Genomic DNA, 22,091 nt, shown 5'->3' on the forward strand with positions numbered 1-22,091 from the left:
AACAGAAAACTAGAAAACTACTTGGGGATGGTTTTATTTATCATTAGAGACTTCTTTCTTCTATTCGTGAATTTATCCATTATCCAGTATAATAGTGCAGCAAATTGTTATCGATTGCTCCCTGGCCATGAATTTGTAAAACACAGAACACCAAGATGTGCCTGTCGAGTTCCACTGGTAAATGGAAACACTACTGCCAATGTAACAATTCCACAAAATGAATGCATTAATGAATAAAGAATGGATGGATTAATGCAGAATCCCATTTCGGATTTATCACTAATTTTAAGTACAAGATCCTGGGGCCTGAGGGTCTGACTTTTGTCCTATGCAACCTCCAGGTGAGAACATGGAACCCTACAAAGGTATGCATTGTATTTCTTAGTCTGCATGTGAGAACATGCAAAATCTCGCTCTCTTGCAGGATTTTTAATATTGTAACAGTTTAAACTATCTGAGTTCTAATAGCAAGGAACCACAATTCTGCTCTTTAATAAGGACAGTCAACTGACACCAAACCCAAATGAGATGCAGAGGAAAGGGAGGAAGGCTGTGACAGGCAACTTCCTGCCCAGCCAGGGTGTAGACAAGGTGCACACGGAGGGACGGGACACGCAGGCCAGAGTGCACGCACATACTTAATAGTCAAGATTACAAGAACTTATATCGGACACTGGCCACTCCTCTGTCTGCACAGTCCAGCCAAATCTAGATATCTATCTATATAGATATCTAAAAGTCAGAAGAATTGGCTAGATACTTTAGTCTGTTCCCTCTAATATGAACATCTATGATTTTACTATGTGTTTACCATGATTCTATCATGCATTTAAGCTTTTGTTGTTATTTATTATTATTGAAACATACATTCTGTAGCTATCTTGCAGGATGCAATATGAAAAGGTGGGATAATCATTTCCATTTGTAATCACTGGCTCCAGTATCATTGTTGGACTGGAAGCTAGTCCACTTTGTCAATAACTTTGGGGTTTTGCTGTTACTCCTTTGCATGATTACTCACCTGTCTCTCTTGGCACTAGGTTTCTTACCAAGCTGGTACCCAGAAAGTTCACAAACAAGAGGAGGCCATTTGACCCATAGCCAATATCAACCATACATTACTTTTAAAGGTGAGTAACACAGCACAAGTAAAGACTACAGTGAATCCTTTTTGGGATTAATTTAATGTTTTTCTATCCATGTAAATGTTCTTGCTGTATACATTCATATTCTTAATGAGCATGTTATGTTATGGTTATCAAGGTTATAACAGACACAGTACCTACATCTATTAAGGCTTTAATAACTAGTAAAACTAATTGGTGGCTAATTGATCAGGAAGCTAGTAGACCTACAAAATCAGTCTGTCTTTTTGTCAGTATAGTGACTGTTGCAAAGCTGTGCTGTGCCACACTGTCCTCCGTTGCGTCTGCAAGCAGCCATTAGTGTCACTGTTATTCTGCAACCCTAAGAGTTAAAGATCAACATGAGAAAAGTGATTATACCTAACTGTCCTTAGGTTCCTCTATCTCTTCATTTCTGTTACAATAACCCCTTCCCCCCCATGCTGCTAAAAAAAGTCTGACACTTTCTGCAGCTCCTGGTCAAAATCATGAGTTTGACAGCAAGCTGCCAGTGTCGTCTTCAATGAAGAATGTATTAATTCCTCAGCCATTGCGATGCAACAGCAAGAACATTGGTGCAAACTGTAAGTCCTTCATGAAGAAAAAAAGAAATAAGTAAATCCTCCGCATGAAATCAGAGTTCTAATACTCAGAACCATTGTTTAACTTAATTTGCTGTCCACCATGTAGTTCATAGGCTGTAGGCTGTATCGTTTAGGTTCGTTCCTGTAATAGGAGGTCCAAAAACTAAAATGTGAAATATTCTGTTCATACTATTTAATCTCAAAGTTCTCCACGTGATTTCTGCCAGTTTCTTTTTTCTTTTCATTCCGACTACAATATTGAACTATATTTACTGACTCCTCTCACTCGAAATGTTGAATCACTGCGACCGTGCTCTAGCCAATCAGAGGGCTGTATTGACTGAGTTCTCAGATCTGAGCAAAGATGGCTGCATCCATGATGAATGGAATACAGCCTCTTTCAGCAGTATGGTGGAATAAAGTAGTCGAAAGCTCCTGAAATTGACAGAATTCGATGGAGTTGACCGGACATTAGTCGAAGTGGAACCTAAACACAATGTCAATGAAGATCGCCTTGTCATGCTTGATTCTACAGAAACTGGCACAAATGAAGGTGATTTAATTTAATCAAATACGATCGGGTTTCACCCAACATAGCTATAGAAGATTCGTAGACAAGAAAAATATAGCGAGTGCTGAAAACTTACTGGAATGTTTACGTTTTCTAAAAGGAATGATATATTGCACAATTGTGAAACTTTGGGTATTGCCTGATGACCTTAAAATAAAAAAGGTTGGGATGCAGGTAGGGAACAGAAAGTGGTTGTGTGTGAGAGAGAGAGATGGGGAGGAGGGGGGGTGTTTGATGTTGTATTACTGAAATACTGGCAAGTTTCACATTAAGAACTTTTATTTCCAGCTTAAGTACATATTTGAGATCAAGAAACCATTGAGAGAAAGTAGTCCCCATGTTAGTGGAACTGAACCATTTTTATAGCCACATTCTGAATTAAAGCTTATGGCTAAATAACAAAAGCCATTTAACCAGATAAACAACATCTGTTTCCTCTTTGTAGGTTGCTTCAACTAATGTGCCAATGTTTCTGGTGACTTCTCAAACCAGATAAATCTGTGTTAATACTTAGAAGGAAAATAAATCTTAACACTATTATTGGTAGTAGTAACTGTTAAGTTTATCTTTTCATTTTTTTCTTATCTGCAGTTTCCCAAAATATTGTAACTGTACCCAGCCCAGTCCAGGAGAGACCCAATGTAAATATTGTTTTGTTGGGGGTTCCTGGAGACGGGAAAAGTTCAGCTGGAAATAAAATCCTGGGTGCTAATGAGTTCAGATCATCAAAGCTAGAAGATGAAACAGTTATATGTGAGAAGAGATCTGGAGATGTTGCAGGGAGGCTAGTTTCTGTGATTGACACTCCAAATTGGAATAATCTTGCATTAAGTAACATAGAACTTGAGGAGAAAATGATTTGCCATTTGTCTGCTCCGGGACCCAGCGCCTTTCTGTTAGTGACAACCATAAAGAAATTCAAGTACGGTCTGAGTGGCTGTGTGAAGGAGATACAGGAGACATTTGGTGAAGAAGCTTTCAGGTACACCATCATTTTATTCACCTTTGGAGAGCTGCTGGGAGAGGTTGGCATTGATGACCATATAAAGTGTTCTAAAGGAGATCTACAGGAAGTGTTGGAGAAATGTGGCAACCGATATCATGTCTTCACAAAAGACATGAGCAACCACAAGCAAGTGCTGGAGCTGCTGGACAAGATAGATGATATGGTGAGACAGAACGCAGGGGTTCCTTTCTCCAACAACAAGTACCAGAGCAGGGTGCAGTCGGTCAGAAGGATGGCAGAGAGACTGGAAAAGCAGTATGAGGAGGAAGAAGCTAGAAAGATGGGCGAGCTGGAAGCAATTCACCAGAAGACAATTGCCGACTTTGAGCTGAAGATACAAGAAACAATCAACAGATTGAACCGTGAAAAGGAGATCTTGCTGGAGAGCTGCAACAGAGAGAAGAATGAGTACAAAACCTTTTTTCAAAAAAGAAAAAGGGTGATGGATGTGAGGGAAAAGATGGAAGAACAAATCTCAAAAAGGTCCAAGAAGAAGCTGTAACAAATCATGGATCACACACAGCATTGAGGCATTGCATTATAGAACCAGCACTCCCTGCCTTTCCAATAAAGCAGGGTTTCCCAACATTATCCAGCAAAGAAATGGCAACATTATGTAGCAAAGAAATGGCTTTGGCGACTGCTTCCGGACCTAGAGTGAAATTAAGATGCACTTCCACTGCTTTTAGTCAGACACCAGGAATAGATGTCTTCATCAGCACTTTATTCTTCTTATTAGTTCATTTCTTAGCAGAGACTTTTATCCAGGATGACCTACAATTGTTACAATATATGACATTATTTTTACATTTTAGCCATTTATACAGCTTTTACAGGAACAATCTAGGTATAACAGCTCCTGGGATTGAACCCACAACCCTCTGTTCCAGAGTCCAGAGCCCTAAACACTATTCCACATTTCCATGCTCCTCCTGCACAAGCCCATTCACTATAAATGTAATTTGTAATTTTCCGTTAGAAAGCGCACTGCATGGTAGGTCATAAAAGTACAATAGTGAGTTCTGAGTTTTAGTCAAACTGATGATTTTGTCTTGACTTATGTTTGCAAATGAAAATGTAAATGCATTGTAAGTCGTCTGTAGCTTTTAGTCTTTTTCACTTCGTCAGACTATTAAACTGGGTTATAATAAACATATTTCTGATTGACCTGTTCTTTCTCATGTGTGTATCCTAAATGCCAAAAATGCCAGACTCAAAAACCTTGCCTTTGTCATGTTGAATATGGGGACCATGAAGGTGGCCATAGTCTTTCCTGACTGGTTGATCCAGGCCTTAGGCCTTATTCCAGCACACAATACACTCAGTGTGACTCTGTACTGGATGAAGTGGTTATTGATGTATTCATTGATGGATGGTTGGGAATTCTGTTCCTTGTGCTGTCTTTGTTTGTTTTAAGCTGTAAAGTAGCTTTTTTTTGGTCTGTTTCTTGCTGATATTACAATTTGTCACTACAATAAGAGTATTATGGAACTATGGATTTTTTATTCATTGCAATACACTCACACACACTTATCACAGCTTCAAAGCGGCTGGTGCAGCTCCACACTGCTGCTCTAGCTCCGGCTGCTTTTACTCAGCTCCAGCTCTGGAGCCACAAAATAAAAGTGCAAACTAGGATGTGATCATTATTAATAAAGGTTTTTTTTTTAAGTTGTATTGCTTTGCTATACGTTTTCTAAAATGATAAAAGAGATAAGAACATAGAAATCTGGTTTTAAAGCTAAACTGTTGTATTTACTTTTGTTTAAATAAGTTTAACAAAACAGATGTCTATAACATGAACATCTTTTTAACCATTCAAACATGAAATAGTAGAAAATAGTACAATAAAGATGTCTGTGGTAATCCAGGCACAGGGGGTCCATGACATCCCTAACTCCCAGGCCAATCTAAAGTCAGGAAGGACATTTCAGTTTATTATTTTATTTTTTTCTTAGCAGATGCCCTTATCCAGGGCGACTTACAACATAAGTGCAAATAACAGATGGCTGCAAAATTAGGTGATTTTAGGCAGATGAAACATTTGGTTGAAATGAAATCCTTTGGAGATACTTAAAAGTGTTGAGAGAAAATAGACTTTCCTTCTTTTATGAGATATGTGCCCTGAAATTATAGAATCACTTCTTGAACTGAGAAAGTGAAGGTGTCATATAATTACAATGAATTAAAAATAATGTATTATGTACTAATAGCTGGAGTGAGAACTGGTCTTATTTTATAAATGCCAACACACAACAATAACTTTGAAGTTACATATTTTTTTAATTCAAGATTATACATGGAGAGTTTAATGGGGGGAGAGAGAGTTCAGCAGCTCCACGGCGACCCCTATTCCAAACGCAATACAAAAAAAAGACAAACAAAACAGAAAATTAAATTGCCGTTTAGTTTGTCCCTCCGCCCGCCCCGTTCGCCGTCTTTCTCTCTCCTGACCTCCCCAATCCAAGATGGCGGCGCTCAAAGGCAGGTTAACGGTGGGGACTCTGGCGAAAAGTCTCCTCCGAAACACGAGTAGCAGCCGGGGGGCGGGATCCCCAGGGCGGCCTGACCAGCTCTCACACACCCCGGTAAGGGAGCCCTGTCTGGTCGTGCCTGCGTGTGAGACAGAGAGGGGAGAGAGAGACGGGTGTAGAAGCTGGAACAGGAACAGGGCACCGGCTCTTAACTCGTGTGTGTGTGTTGGGGGGATAACTTTTAGATAAACACACTGACTGACAGGGGCATCGACTGGCACAGGGTGTTATTGTTACTGCCCATGCTGTTGCGTTAAACTGTAAGTGTGTGTGAACATACACCGATCAGCCATAACATTGACCACTGACAGGTGAAGTGAATAACACTGATAATCTCGTCATCATGGCACCTGTCAGTGGGTGGGATATATTAGGCAGCAAGTGAACATTTTGTCCTCAAAGTTGATGTGTTAGAAGCAGGAAAAATGGGCAAGCGTAAGGATCTGAGTGACTTTGACAAGGGCCACATTGTGATGGCTAGACGACTGGGTCAGAGCATCTCCAAAACTGCAGCTCTTGTGGGGTGTTCCCGGTCTGCAGTGGTCAGTACCTATCAAAAGCTAAGGAGCGAAGGCTGGCCCGTGTGGTCCGATCCAACAGACGAGCTACTGTAGCTCAAATTGCTGAAAAAGTCCATTCTGGTTCTGATAGAAAGGTGTCGGGGCACACAGTGCATCGCAGTTTGCTGCGTATGGGGCTGCGTAGCCACAGACCAGTCAGGGTGCCCATGCTGACCCCTGTCCACTGCCGAAAGCGTCTACAATGGGCACGTGAGCATCAGAACTGGACCACGGGGCAATGGAGAAGGTGGCCTGGTCTGATGAATCAGGAGTTCAAGGTGTTGACTTGGCCTCCAAATTCCCCAGATCTCAATCCAATCGAGCATCTGTGGGATGTGCTGGACAAACAAGTCCGATCCATGGAGGCCCCACCTCGCAACTTACAGGACTTGCAGGATCTGCTGCTAACGTCTTGGTGCCAGATACCACAGCACACCTTCAGAGGTCTAGTGGAGTCCATGTCTCGACGGGTCAGGGCTGTTTTGGCGGCAAAAGGGGGACCTACACCATATTAGGCAGGTGGTTATAATGTTATGGCTGATCGGTGTATATGTGTGTGGGTGAGAGACAATATTGTACTGCATTGTTCACAGTGTGCTCTTAGTGTTGCGGTTTGTGTTGATTTTACAGTATGTGAGTAATTATGGAATACGCTAACTAGAGCCTATTAGTCAGGCATCAGTTCAGTCAATTACATCCGTACAGATGGTGAAAAATGTTATTAATGCTGTTGTGCTTATGAATATAATCATTATTTGCGTTATTGTTGCAGTACTCCATAGCACATGCCTCATGCCTCCACACGACAGGACGAGGGGCAGGTCACCTGACCAGAGCCACGCTGGGGCGACACCACCGCGGACACTTCCTATTGGTCAGTGCCGTGTCCGTCAGGCACAACAGCACGCAGGTAGGCGGAACGTCCCGGGGGCTCGGTCTCCAGCCCCAGCTGAGTTAATTAGTTAATTGGCCGATGAAGGTATTCGGTCTGCTTTTCTTCTTCTTCTCCTCAGACCCCCGTCGATGCGCTCTCGTCCCCTGCTGCAGACGCCGCCCTCCCCGTCCTCCAGCCGAGCGCGGAGCAGACGCTGGAATCGGCTCCCACCGCGCTGGATGTGCTACAGGGCGCCGGGCCGGAGCTCAGCCTGTCGGAGCTGGGCCTGGGCAGCAGCACCCCTGTGGGTCTGGTACAGAACATCCTGGAGTTCATGCACGTGGACTTCGGCCTGCCGTGGTGGGGCGCTATAGTGGCCGGTAAGGCGCCCCCTCATCGGGCCCAGCAGTTCACTCCCAATTAACTGTTGCTTTTTAGAAAGTGAAGCTTATGGTCTTGCAGTGACAGTCAGTAGTGTATGAGTGTTAATATTGAGATCACACTGTCATTAACTCTCTCTCTCAGGCACAGTGCTGGATCAGTGTGTGTGTATTAACTATCCCCCTCTCTCTCTCTCTCTCTCTCTCTCTCTGTCTTTCTCTCTTTCTCTCTCTCTCTCTCTCAGGCACGGTGCTGGCTCGGTGTCTGGTGTTCCCAGTGATCGTGAAGGGGCAGCGCGAGGCCGCCAAGCTCAACAACGTGCTGCCCGAGATGACCAAGCTGACCAACCGCATGAACGACGCCAAGAGGAGCGGGAACCAGTTTGAGTGTGAGCGTCCATCTGTCTGTCTCTCGGGCTCACCTTCTTTCTGTCTCTCTCTTTGTTGTCCTCTCTTTGTTTCGCTGCCTCTCTCTCTCTCTCTCTCTCAGTGCAGATTTACTGTAGTGGATGTATTAACGCTCTGTCTCTCTCTCTCTCTCTCTCAGTCTCTAAGGCGTACTCCGACATGATGATGTTCCAGAAGAAACACGATGTCAACCCCCTCAGAGGGTTCCTGGTGCCCCTGGTGCAGGTTGGTCTGCCTGCTTGTCAGTCTGCCTTTGTGTTTCCAGTTTGTCTGTCTGTATAACTGTGTGTGTGTTTCTCTTTTTTTTTGCCTGTCAGTATTCAACTCCCCAGCTCATTCCTCTCCTTCTCTCTCTCTCTCTCTCTCTCTCTCTCTCTCTCTCTCAGGCTCCCGTCTTTATCTCGTTCTTCATAGCCCTGAGAAAAATGGCCTACCTCCCAGTTCCCAGCATGCAGAGTGGCGGGCTGTGGTGGTTTAGCGACCTCACCATGGCCGACCCCTTCTATATCCTTCCGCTGGCCGTGACCGTGACTATGCTTGGCGTCGTGGAGGTAAATTAGTCGTACAGAAATTGTAGAATTTGATGAATTTCCTTTTTTTTCATCTGTTAAAGATGGAATTCTAATGTTATTTTCTGTCAGTCAGTGCTAACCTCCCTCCCTCCCTCCCTCTCTCCCTCTCTCAGCTGGGTGCGGAGTCGGGGATCGATAACCCCAATCTCAAAGCAATGAAGACTGTGTTCAGGATCATGCCCCTCGCCATCCTCCCCCTCACCATCTCCTTCCCCACGGTGAGCCAATGCCCAGCCAACGCTGTCTATATCTGCAGTAACCCCACACCCTCCACTCTGTGTCACACTCTTTCTCTCGGACGCTGTTGAGCCCAGTGTGTCTGTGCTAACTCTCTCTCTCTCTCCCCACTCAGGCAGTGTTCACGTACTGGCTGACCTCCAACCTGTTCTCCCTGGGTCAGGTGGCCGTTCTCAGGCTGCCCGCTGTCCGGCGTCGTCTGTCCATCCCTGACAGAGTGAAACACCCCCCTTCCGCACTGCCCCCCCAGGATGGATTAATCAAGAGCATGAAGACAGGTACAGGAAGAGCGAGAGGATTTCATAGCCTCAGATTTCACACTGGGGCTACACTGACACACCGACCGACTGACTGACTGGCACACGGACTGACTGACTGACTGACTGGCACACACACCGACTGCCTGCAGTGCCATTGATACAGATGTTAACAGCTTTGCCCCACACCCCCTGCAGGATGGAAGAATGCGCAGCTGGCTCAGCAGCTGCAGGAGAGAGAAAGGAGGATGAAAAACCACCTGGACATAGCGGCCAAGGGTGAGGGAAGGAGGGAGGGAGGGAGATGGGCCTACATGTGTATGTTTTGTTTTTTGTTTTCAGGTTGAGTTTCTCTGGCTGTTCTTTCTATCTTTTCCTCTCTCTCTCCATCCGTCTGTCGTCTCTCTCTGTTTGCCACTCTAACCCCGTGACCTTTCTCTGCCCGCTCCACAAACAGGCCCCCTCAGGCAGACCTTCACCCACAATCCCCTGCAGCAGCAACAGCAGCAGCTTCAGACACAGACTGTGAAACCCAAGACAGGGGCGGAGCCAGAGGGCAAGAAGAAGAGGCCATGGGAAGAGACGATTGGCTGAGAGAGAGGGTGTGGTGGAGGGAGAGGGAAGCCCCACCCATGTTTGTATATATATGTGTATCTGGGAGAGGCGTGAACAGGGACAGACAGACAGTATTTCAGACAGAAATACGGTCAGTGAGTGAGAAGCGTTAGTACGTTCGTGTGTGGGGAGTTGTGTATTGGTGTCACTGGCAACAATATTAAACCACATTTGGGTCTGGACTATGTCTCGTGTATTACTCTTGTGTGCCACCTGTATTTGAGTCTTATTTTTCCTCAGTGTGTCAGTGCTGTTGTGCTGCAGAGACACAGAAAGGCTCCACACTCCTGCGACCGCACTTCTACAAATCCGTTTAATTTAAAATGACAATTCCATATTCATTCATTTCTTTCTGATCCAATTCTGAAATTACTAATTTTTTTAAATGCCATTGGTGTCTATTCTTTATAAAATAACCCTGCCCCTTCCCTATCCCAAAGACAAATATATTAAAATACAGACTCTCTGCTAGTTAAATATATAACTTTCTATTTCATTACAGCATTGTTTGGTCCTGTTCAAAAATAAAGTCTTTTTCCATAACAGCACACTAGAATATGAGTTCTGAGGTTCCGGAATGAACGTCATAGCGATGGAACTGACACCTTTTCCCTTCTGATGTTGCCGAGGCGATGGATGCCTCCCCCACTTCCTATTGGCTGCTTTCCTTCTCCGTTCCCTGATTGGATGGACAGACAGGGGAGTCTTGTTGACTGGATTTAGTCAAACCAGCTCCGGGACCTTGGGCCAATGGGGAAGCTTCGGGGGAGGGAGAGGCGGAGAGGCCGGCTCCTTATTGGTCTCTTTTCTTGTTCTCGTTCCTGCTTTGTGTGTGAGTGGGTGTTATGGATTAACACCACTACTGGGTTTTCGTGTCGTCGTCCATCTCCGTCAGGACAGAATTGCAGACCTTCTGAACAAACTGGGCAGAAGACGCTGAAGATAAGAAGTTGATATAAATTAGTGCCAATAAACATAATTACGAACGGATAATACACTGTTTATTAATAAACTACAACAGCAGCAAACATAGTCATACTGCTGGTAAGAGTGGTATTTAATGAGTTATTTACATATTGAATATACTTATATGTAAATAAGTGTAACTATTTAAAAGAGCGCCCCCTTCTGCTGTACAGGTGTCAGCAGAAAACTGCAAAACCATACATTTAAATTATAAGGGTAGTAATTATATAACCAAGCTAATTGCAGTTACCTTCACACTTTCTCTTTTAATTTGAAGCTATTTAAAATTCATTTGATCTTTATTGTACATACAGATAATTATAAATCTGCCAAAGGGCGCCCCCATGCTGTGCTCTGGGGAAGATTGGTACTGCAACTCTTCACACTGAGCCTGAGGGTCTTTTACTGGAATACAAACATGCCAAAACCTTCCACGAGGCGCCAGACTACAAAATAGTTATTTTCCGCGAACGTTTAGCACAAGGCGTTAAGGAGTTAAATCTCAGCAGGGAACCTGACTGATAGACTCCTGGGGCTAATTAAGGATAACTGGTGAACAGTCACAGCTTCTTCATTTAGAACCTGGAATGTCTTTAATTAGTGTAACGATGAAGAGCACACAGTCTAATCTTTGCTGAGACAGATCGGATTAATCATTTTGAAACACAGTTACAGATCGTTCTTCTAAAAAAATATTTAGTGAGGATTAGTGTACATTTGTGTGTATTGAAATGTGAAATTATACAGTTTTTAAAAAAATGTATGCCCATAGTTATTTTTGAAACGTATTGAATTATCACATTTGCATATTATTGTACTAATGAAAATTGCTGTGACATTTTTTACACACATAGTTCATAGGTCATATCTGTTATCACCTACCATTAATAGTTGTATAATAACCAATACATCTATACAGATATATTAATAACATACATGTAATAACCAATGTATTCTGTGTTAGTATATACCATTAACAATCGTGTAATAACCACTGTAGTGTATATTGTGCTGCACTGACCGATGGCCTTGCGCAGCCACAGCGGCCTCTTGTGGCTGGGGGTGTAACAGCACAGCAGGTAGACAGGGACTCCAGACAGAGCGATGCCGATCCCTATGAGAGAGTTCACTGTGTCGCTGTACAGAGGAACCACCACCAGGAACACCGTGCACAGGCAGAACACCACTGGGAAGAACAGGGACAGCTGGAGCGAGGCAGCGAGAGAGAGAGAGAGAGAGAGAGAGAGAGAGAGAGAGAAGTGTGGTAGGTCAATACAGACACAGTGATGTAATTGTTCTCTGTGACCCATTTCCCTCCTGAACAGAGTATAATCTTGGATTACAGAGTGTGATCACAATATTAACAGTTCTGTGTGTGTGTGTGTGTGTGTGTGTGTGTGTATGATGTGAATGAGTATGTGTATGTGTGTGTGTGTGTGACTCAGGTGTGCGGTACCTTGAGGGGGCGTGGCCGGTCGGGCTGTTTCCAGCGCAGGTACAGCTGCCCGGCGATGGACAGCCCCACGAAGAACCAGTAGCTGAAGCTGTAGTAGTTAATGAGCTGGAAGATGTCCTCCACACACAGGTACACCAGTGCCATGGCACCCTGCACCACACACACAATAAACACACAATATATTATATGTGTGAGTTAATACACAACACAAAAAACACACACACCAGGATTGACACACGAGTGAGGACTCACGTTGAAGAGCAGGGCGGGGACGGGGGTGAAGCGCTCCACGTGGATCATGCACAGAGAGTCCGGGAGGTGCCCCTCTCTGGAGCCCACGAAGAACAGCCTGGAGGGGAGGGGAAGAAGGGGACACACTGATTGACTGGCCACTGCTCAGAGACACTTCACACAGTCGCTGATGGGACAATAAACTACACTGACATGGTGCTGACAGAGGGAGAGACAGAGAGACAGAGAGAGTGTATCTGGCTGGCTGGTCAGGGGTCTGCAGATTGTGCAGGCGTGGCTCACCTGGAGGCAGCCAAGATGGAGGCGTTGAGTCCCCCGAAGCAGGAGAAGGCGACGGCCAGCGGGATGGTCCAGTTCATCACCCCGAACACCTGGTCTGCGAATGTCTGCAGTCGCAAACACAGCCGCCTCAGAGCTGAGCACAGCACTACTGCGCAGCACGCAGCCCAGCACACATTACACACAGTACACATATACTACACCGTCACTGTACACACACAGTGTAACACACCACACTATAATAACAGATACAGTATTTTAAAGCAGCTGCAGTGCCAGAGGCCTCCAGCAGGGCAGAGCAGCCGGCCACTCACCACAGCCACGGCGTCACTGTCCAGGATGGCCTGCATGTCTAGCACTGTGTAGTAGGCCACGTTGGTCAGGATGTAGATGACGGTGACAATGGGCATGGAAATCCCTATAGCCAGGGGCAGGTTCCTGCAGGACACAGAGCGGACACAGGGGGGCGACACTGAGACTGACAGGCTGGACTGTGTGTGTGTGTTTCTGTCAATCAGTATAACAGTGTCTGTAGTCACCTGTCTCTCTATTTCTGTAATTTTCAACAAACTGCTAGCAATAACTGTTCCAGACAGCAGAGGGCAATATGCTCTAGGGCTTAGTGTGAGACAGTTGCCGCCTAGTGTTTTAAATAAACAACAATCTTAAGATGAAGGTGTATAGCATCATAGATATCCAGCCAAAGCTTATATAAGTGTAAGTATCCATTGTACTATATGCGTATATATTGTAAATGTGTTGCGGTTTGTGTGTTGTGTTGTGTGTCTGCTGTATGTCAGTACCTCTCTGGGTTCTTGATCTCCTCGGTGACAAAGTTAAGCGTGTCCCAGCCAGAGTAGGAGAAGAGGGCGGAGTACAGGGCCAGGGCCACGCCACCCGGGTCCCTCGACGAGCCCTCAAACAACCCATCGAAATTCTGCGTCTGTCCTGAGAGACGGAGAGAGGGGGAGAGAGTCAAAATCAGTCAGTCAGTGTATCAGTGTCAGTAAAAATGTGTGTGTGGGTGTCAGTGTGAGGGTGTCAGTGCGTGGGTGTCAGTGTGAGGGTGTCAGTGTAGGGGTGTCAGCCAGTACCCTGGCAGATCCTGACTATGCCGGCGATGATGACAGCGATCAGCGCGAGGACCTTGGCGTAGGTGAAGAAGTCCTGGACCCGTGTCCCCCACTTCACATACGCACAGTTCACAAACGTCAGCAGACCTGAGAGACACCAACACACTGACACAGTGAGACACAGACACACTGATACACAGACACACTGATACACACTTAGACACACTGACACACTGAGACACAGACACACTGACATACTGACACACTGATACACACTTAGACACACTGACACACTGAGTCACAGACACACTGACACTATGAGACATTGAGGCACAGACACACTGACACACAGCAAAGAGACACAGAGACACATAGACACACCGAGGCACAGCAAGACAGAGACACACAGAGACACACAGCGTAGAGACAGTTCCTAACAAACAAATGATTTAGTGGTCAGTGGCTCAGGGGGTCTGTACAGATATTAAGGCGGGCAGGTCTGGACCAGCACTGACCAGCCACTGCTGGATTAGCACAGCTGGACACCTCTCCCTCTCTCCCTCTCTTTCATACTCTCACTCTCAGCTTCTCTCTCTCTTCCTCTGTTTCTCTGTCTGTCCCTCAGGGTATATCAATGTGTGTACCAGTGTGTGCCAGTGTATGTGAGTGTACCAGTGTGTGTGTGTGTGTGTACCCGTGTGTGCCAGTGTGTGTGAGTGTACCAGTGTGTGTGTGTGTACCCGTGTGTGTGTGTGTACCCGTGTGTGCCAGTGTGTGTGAGTGTACCAGTGTGTGTGTGTGTGTGTACCCGTGTGTGCCAGTGTGTGTGAGTGTACCAGTGTGTGTGTGTGTACCCGTGTGTGCCAGTGTGTGTGAGTGTACCAGTGTGTGTGTGTGTGTGTACCCGTGTGTGCCAGTGTGTGTGAGTGTACCAGTGTGTGTGTGTGTACCCGTGTGTGCCAGTGTGTGAATGTACCACTGTGTGCCAGTGTGTGTGTGTGTACCCGTGTGTGCCAGTGTGTGTGAGAGTACCAGTGTGTGCCAGTGTGTGAATGTACCACTGTGTGCCAGTGTGTGTGTGTGTACCCGTGTGTGCCAGTGTGTGTGAGAGTACCAGTGTGTGCCAGTGTGTGAATGTACCACTGTGTGCCTGTGTGTGTGTACCAGTGTGTGCCAGTGTGTGTGAGTGTGCCAGTGTGTGTGTGTGTACCCGTGTGTGCCAGTGTGTGTGAGAGTACCAGTGTGTGCCAGTGTGTGTGAGTGTGCCAGTGTGTGTGTGTGTGTGTACCCGTGTGTGCCAGTGTGTGTGAGAGTACCAGTGTGTGCCAGTGTGTGTGAGTGTGCCAGTGTGTGTGTGTGTACCCGTGTGTGCCAGTGTGTGAATGTACCACTGTGTGCCAGTGTGTGTGTGTGTACCCGTGTGTGCCAGTGTGTGTGAGAGTACCAGTGTGTGCCAGTGTGTGAATGTACCACTGTGTGCCTGTGTGTGTGTACCAGTGTGTGCCAGTCTGTGTGAGTGTGCCAGCACATGCGTCAGTGTAGATCAGCTTAGAGGAAGTTATGTTGCTGACTGCAGACCTACACTCAGACAGGGAGCTGAGACAGCAAAACACAGAGAGAGAGCAAGAGAGGAAGAGAGAGAGAGAGAGGTAGAGAGGGAGGGAAATCATATACAGAACTGAAACTGACTGACTGACGACACTATGGTCCGTTCACACTGTACAGAGAGGAGAGAGACAGACTCAGAGAGAGAGAGAGAGAGAGAGAGAGAGGGAGGATGAGAACCAACTATAATAATTAACTAATCTCCCCCTGCCTGCTTACTGACAATATTAAGATAATGACCCTGGTTCTCTCTCTTCCCTGCTTCAGCAGTCCTGGTTTATGGTATGTGTGTGACCTTTGCACTCTGGTCTGTGTGACTCATTGCACTGCTGCCACAGCCCTACACACAGGTGTGTAACTGTACTAATGCACAACACACACTCATTCTCTCACTCACTCACACAGATAGTACTGTTCTACTACGCTGTTACTACAGCACAGCCCCTATTGTAGCACTGTTCTACTACACTGTTACTACAACACAGTCCCCTGCTCTACTACACTGGTACTACAGTGTTACTACAGCACAGCCCCCTGCTGTAACACTGTAGCACTGCTCTACTGCCAATCTAACAAGGGGAATACAATTCTAGAGTCACAAAATGAAGAAAAGCTCAGCTGAACAACATGGCGATCGATCAGACTGATGGATCGCTTGTCTTATTGATCGGCAGAGAACAAAAACAAGAGAGAGAGAGAGAGACTGTGAAAGCGAGAATGAGAAAATGAGCGTGAGAGCACAGCGCCCCAGTGCTGTGACCCTGGCTGATGTCCTTCAAGACTTCAGAATTAAAGCAAACAGATAAGGTGTTAATGAGTGTGTGTGTGTGAGTGTGTCAATTTGTGAGTGTGAGAGAGTGTGTGTTTACATCCGTCCTTATCGCCTGCCTCTACAATAATCACTGTGAATCCGTGTTCAGTCCCTTAAACTCACACAGAAAAGAAAATGCACACAGATATTTAAATGTACTGTACACACACACACACACACACACACACACACACACACACTTGCACATGAACACGCTGTAACTCTCAGACACTGCTATTGAAATTGACTCTCTCTCTCTCTCCCTCTCTCTCTCAGTGCGCTGAGTTAGTGTGCTGACTGTAGTGGTACAGCGTTGCGACACAGTGGCCGCGTGTTCGGTGTGTAATATCGCCACCCCCCAGCTCCTTACAACGCACATTGCAGGGCTGTGGTTATCAGGGCAGGCAAGGGGTCACTGCTTAGGTAGGAGTTTCTGCTGCTGTAGCATTCCTACCTCTCTCTCTCTCTCCATCTCCCTCTCTCCCTCTCTCTGATGTGTTATTCCGATCGCAACTTGGACTGGCTCTGTGTCTGTCCGACTGATCCACAAACTGGTTCACACTATGTTTTTCTTAATTGCATCTATTGTTATGATGCCTCGCTCACACACGCCCCGTAGGATCATCATAACCTAGATGAGTGATGTGCGTGTATCTCTCTCTCTCTCTCTCTCTCCCCCTCTCTCTCCCTCTCTCTTTCTCTCTGCACTTACAGATGCAGGCAGCGGCCAGCAGGCGGTTGGCGCTGTAGGGGGGCAGGCAGGTGGGGAAGATGGGTTGCACCATGTAGTTGGAGAAGGTGATGGCGATGACGGCCTGGCTGGTGGGCTCGATGATGAGCAGGGAGGTCCACAAGCGGATGAAGGCGATGAAGCCCCCAAACGACTCCAGGATGTAGGCGTAGCTGGCGCCCGACTTGGTGATGGTGGTGCCCAGCTCGGCGTAGCACAGCGCCCCGAACACCGAGAACAGCCCGCCCACCGCCCACACCACCAGCGACAGCCCGTAGGAGCCACTGTACATCAGCACGCCCTTCGGGGAGACGAAGATGCCCGAGCCGATCATGTTGCCCACGATCAGGCACACGCCGTTCAGCAGGGAGATCTCCTTCTTCAGCTTCATGGACTCCTGGGAGCCGCCTGGGTTCGAGGCCGCTGGCCCCTCCTCGCCCGCAGACTCCGCCTTCGAACCGCACTCCTCCTCCCGGGTGGGGGCAGGGCTGTAGTCCGTCATCTCTGGGCTCCGACTGGCTGGATGTGGTCGGGGGAAGGGTTTGTTATGTTGGTTTGTGTGGCTTCCGTTTTTGCTTCTGAGTGTGTGTGTGTGTGTGTGTGTGTGTGTGTGTGTGTGTGTGAGAGAGAGAGAGAGAGAGTGTGTGTGTGTGTGTGTGTGTGTGTGTGTGAGAGAGAGAGAGTGTGTGTGTGTGTGTGTGTGTGTTTAGTCCTGTGTTGACACTCAAGTCATCATCTTGGACATAGCTGTAGGAGGAAGTGAGAACAAAATTTAGATATCCTAACAGACTGCACTACGTATATGTGTGTTATACAGTGTGTGTGGGTGTTATACAGTGTGTGTGTGTGTGTGTGTGTGTGTTATACATTGTGTGTGTTATACAGTGAGGTGTATCTTATACAATGTGTGTGTGTGATACAGTGAGTGTGTGTTATACACTGAGTATGTGTGTGTGTGTGTTATACAGTGAGTTTGTGTATGTGTTATACAGTAAGTGTATGTGTGTGTTATACAATGTGTGTGTTATACATTGTGTGTGTTATACAGTGAGTGTGTGTGTTATACAGTGAGTGAGTGTGTGTGTGTTATACAGTGAGTGTGTGTGTTATACAGTGAGTGTGTATGCGTGTGTGCACCACTCACAAACACCCCGATATGCACTGCAACACAAATGGAATGGAGAGGACACAAGGAAGGGAGAGAGTGAGAGCGAGAGCGAGGGAGAGATATTTTATTGCACTGATTTTCCCTCTTTACTGGACCCGTAAATGCTTTGGCAGCACCTGTGTAAACTTGTCATGCCAATAAAGCTGGGTTTGAATCGAACTGAACTGAGAGAGAGAGCCATGTGTGGCAGTGGTGTGTCCTGGCTGTGCCCTAATGGCCCTCGGAGAGCAATTAGAAACAGCAGTTAATGGGCTTTTAACCACTGAGCACACAGACGGATAGAGAGGGAGCGAGGGAGCGAGGGAGGGAGGAAGAGAGATGTCATAAACAAATGCACTGAAGCCTCACTGAGGATATCGCACGCTCTATTTCCCCTGTAACCTCCTCCCTCGCTCCCTCACTCAGTCAGTCAGTCAGTCGCTGTATCAGTCGGTCAGTCAGTCCATCAGTGTGTGAGAGAGTCAGTCAGTGTCAGTGTGAGGCTGTCAGTGTCAGGGAGTCAGTGCAACAGCACAGAGACACACACACACACACTGACTGAGAGACACTGACACACGGATACACTACAGCACAATACAGCACTGCATCACACTGTAGTGAGGCATAGACTAGGACTAGAATCAGTCACTGAACTAAAGTTATAGAGGGCAATGCAACAGATAGAGAGAGAGAGAGAGAGAGAGAGAGAGAGGTACAAGGTACAAGAAGGTCTGATAACTTCTTTAGGAGGAAAAGCAATTACCCTGAGCATTCAAGGCCAACCTGCCCTTCCCCCCCACCTCACCCTTCCTCACCCTACCCCCCGCATCCATCATCCACGCTGCCTGCCTGACAGTCACGCTGACTGACTGACTGACTGACACACTGACTGACTGACTGACACACTGACTGACTGACTGACTGACACACTGACTGACTGACTGACTGACACACTGACTGACTGACTGACTGACTGATACACTGACTGACTGACTGACTGACACACTGACTGATACACTGACTGACTGACTGACTGACTGACTGACTGACTGACTGACTGACACTGACTGACACACTGACTGACTGACTGACTGACTGACTGACTGACACTGACTGACTGACACTGACTGACACTGACTGACTGACACTGACTGACTGACTGACTGACTGACTGACACACTGACTGACTGACTGACTGACTGACTGACTGACACTGACTGACTGACTGACTGACTGACTGACACACTGACTGACTGACTGACTGACTGACTGACACTGACTGACTGACTGACTGACACTGACTGACACACTGACTGACTGACTGACTGACACTGACTGACACACTGACTGACTGACTGACTGACTGATACACTGACTGACTGACTGACTGACACACTGACTGATACACTGACTGACTGACTGACTGACTGACTGACTGACTGACACTGACTGACACACTGACTGACTGACTGACTGACTGACTGACTGACACTGACTGACACACTGACTGACTGACTGACTGACTGACTGACTGACTGACACTGACTGACTGACTGACTGACTGACTGACACACTGACTGACTGACTGACTGACTGACTGACTGACTGACACTGACTGACTGACTGACTGACTGACTGACACACTGACTGACTGACTGACTGACTGACTGACTGACTGACACTGACTGACACACTGACTGACTGACACACTGACTGACTGACTGACACTGACTGACTGATACACTGACTGACTGACTGACTGACACTGACTGACACACTGACTGACTGACACACTGACTGACTGACTGACACTGACTGACTGACACTGACTGACACACTGACTGACTGACTGACTGACACTGACTGACACACTGACTGACTGACACACTGACTGACTGACTGACACACTGACTGACTGACACACTGACTGACTGACTGACACTGACTGACTGATACACTGACTGACTGACTGACTGACACTGACTGACACACTGACTGACTGACACACTGACTGACTGACTGACACTGACTGACTGACACTGACTGACACACTGACTGACTGACTGACTGACACTGACTGACACACTGACTGACTGACACACTGACTGACTGACTGACACACTGAGATGCAGCAGTAGCAGAAGCAGCAGTGGTCATAACAGTAGTAGCAGCAGTAATAGTAGTAGTGGCAGCAGTAGCTGTAATGTGGTAGCAGTAGTAGTAGTAGTAGTAGTAGTAGTAGCTATACTTGTGGTAGCAGCAGTAGAAGAAGAGGTAGTAGCAGCCATAGCAGTGACAATAATAACTGTAATAATAGTAGTGTAGTAGTAGTTATAGTTGAAGTAGCAGCAGTAGTAGTAGTATATGCAAAGCGAGAGATATAATAGAATCAGAGAGAGAGAGAGAGAGAGAGAGATATGTAAATATGTAATATGTAAATAACACAATATTGTACTTTATATTTCAAAGTACCCAATTGCTTTGGCAATACATCTCATGCCAATAAAGCTTGTCTTGAATTTGAATACGAATCTGAATTTGAGAGAGATGTTGCAGCAGCCCGGCTGGCAGCAGGTGCTCCGACAAACTGAGCTACTTGTCAGAATGAGCTGCCTAGAGGACGCACGCATGCCCATTAATAATTATGTACAGTTAAAATGATTTTGCCGGTGTTATTTCATAGTGACCGATTTGCTACCTAGGTTGTGAAGGCTTATGATACAGTATGGGTGTTACAAAACAGAGGGTAGCCCACTCTGACAGGTCCTGTATGTCTGACGGGATGAGATCACTGATGTTTTCAGTCGGGGCAGCTCATCCCCAGCTGTAGCCCATTTTTTTCAGACAACTTATCATCCTGATAGGGAAGCTCGGTTTGTCAGAAAAGGTCACACACGTGTCCCGGCAACAGCCACACGTCGCCCCACGGATTTACAATTATCATTATGATTATTATGATTATTATGATTTTGATTGCGATTGTCAATTTAATTACCTGGTCTGTGTGGGTCCAGTCGGGAAACGCGTCGGTCTGTCTCTCTCTCCTCTTTCTGAGTCTTTTTTTATTTATTCATAAGGGTGTTTTCTCTATTTGTCTTGCTTTCTCTCTTTCTGTCTCGCTGTCCTGCTTGTTTTCCCCGTTCTCTCCCTCTTCTGTCTGCCGTCTCTCTCTCTCTCTCTCTCTCTCTCCCACAGTGACTGAAGGTGTACTGGACTTAACAATCAGCTGATAAACTTCTTCTTTCTCTTTCAGGAAATAAGAGAGGAGGAGGCGGTGGGAGAGAGAGAGAGAGAGAGGGAGGCGGGGTGGGGGGAGGCTGCGAGCTTGTGAAGAATTTTGATTGCGCTGCTTTTATTGCTGATAAACATGTTTTTGGTGTCGTGCAAACACGTGTGTTGGCGCTGATAGCGCTAAAGTGGACCTGTCGACGGGAGCAGAAGCATGAGCGCCAGATTATCTACTTATACTACAGAAGAGGGACAAATGAACTTTCCTAAAATGGGACTGGACTCTGCATAAAGCCTCCCCCTTTGCAGACGGGCTGGGGAGCAGGTTTGCATAAAGACAACAGCTGTGTACATAAAGAACAAAAGAGCCCTGAAACAAAAGGTATGCGACCCCCTGCTATGATAGCAATGGTCAACCAAGCAAGGACTTCTCCAAGCCATTGTCTCCACTTACACCAATATCAGGATTGTAATAGATTAGAGACTCCCGGGTCCAATCAAGTACACCCTGTGCCCTTCCAATCAATACATGTATAGGCTATATTTATCTGTACCCCGGCCATTGCTTTAACAGTTGCTTAATCGTTATAGGCGGCTCTTCCATTGCATGCATTGAATGAAATACCCGGGACTGAGAATCAACATGAGTCTCTGTGGAAAACGGAGAATAAATCCACTACAGTACTATTAGTAGAGTTACAGCTAATACTACTATTCGTAGCGAATCTACTACTAATACTACTATTAGTATATAGAACACTACTATTACTGGTAGTAACAGTGGGGGCAGCAGCAACAGCATTCGTAACAGAAGTAGTAGTA

At 46.4% G+C, this 22,091-nt stretch overlaps 2 protein-coding genes and 1 long non-coding RNA gene across 5 annotated transcripts in view; 2 read left to right on the forward strand and 1 right to left on the reverse strand.

The window, feature by feature from the left end:
* LOC136768664 (uncharacterized) overlaps nucleotides 1-22,091 on the forward strand; it is a 142,777-nt gene that overhangs the window by 96,561 nt on the left and 24,125 nt on the right. The gene's annotated exons all lie outside the window — the stretch shown is intronic.
* On the forward strand, nucleotides 5,723-9,904 carry oxa1l (OXA1L mitochondrial inner membrane protein). Its single transcript, XM_066722917.1, has 10 exons — nucleotides 5,723-5,873; nucleotides 7,152-7,289; nucleotides 7,393-7,633; nucleotides 7,879-8,022; nucleotides 8,181-8,266; nucleotides 8,428-8,592; nucleotides 8,727-8,831; nucleotides 8,966-9,128; nucleotides 9,306-9,386; nucleotides 9,565-9,904. Exons 1-10 carry the CDS (start codon nucleotides 5,754-5,756, stop codon nucleotides 9,699-9,701), a joined length of 1,380 nt encoding a protein of 459 aa, XP_066579014.1. The 5' UTR covers nucleotides 5,723-5,753; the 3' UTR covers nucleotides 9,702-9,904.
* slc7a7 (solute carrier family 7 member 7) lies at nucleotides 10,017-21,269 on the reverse strand. 3 transcript variants are annotated; one of them, XM_066722916.1, is made up of 10 exons: nucleotides 21,037-21,269; nucleotides 16,877-17,413; nucleotides 13,770-13,895; nucleotides 13,479-13,623; nucleotides 12,990-13,113; nucleotides 12,679-12,782; nucleotides 12,397-12,493; nucleotides 12,145-12,294; nucleotides 11,710-11,893; nucleotides 10,017-10,658 (listed from the first exon to the last, which is right to left on the reverse strand). In XM_066722916.1, exons 2-10 carry the CDS (start codon nucleotides 17,394-17,396, stop codon nucleotides 10,582-10,584), a joined length of 1,527 nt encoding a protein of 508 aa, XP_066579013.1. In that variant the 5' UTR covers nucleotides 17,397-17,413; nucleotides 21,037-21,269; the 3' UTR covers nucleotides 10,017-10,581. The 3 variants fall into 3 exon arrangements, with proteins under 3 accessions (XP_066579013.1, XP_066579011.1, XP_066579012.1); XM_066722914.1 differs by having other exon boundaries at nucleotides 16,877-17,641; XM_066722915.1 differs by lacking the exon at nucleotides 21,037-21,269 and adding an exon at nucleotides 18,039-18,351 and having other exon boundaries at nucleotides 16,877-17,641.

Source organism: Amia ocellicauda, chromosome 14, assembly GCF_036373705.1.
Source record: "Amia ocellicauda isolate fAmiCal2 chromosome 14, fAmiCal2.hap1, whole genome shotgun sequence".
NCBI classification, from domain to species: domain Eukaryota; kingdom Metazoa; phylum Chordata; class Actinopteri; order Amiiformes; family Amiidae; genus Amia; species Amia ocellicauda.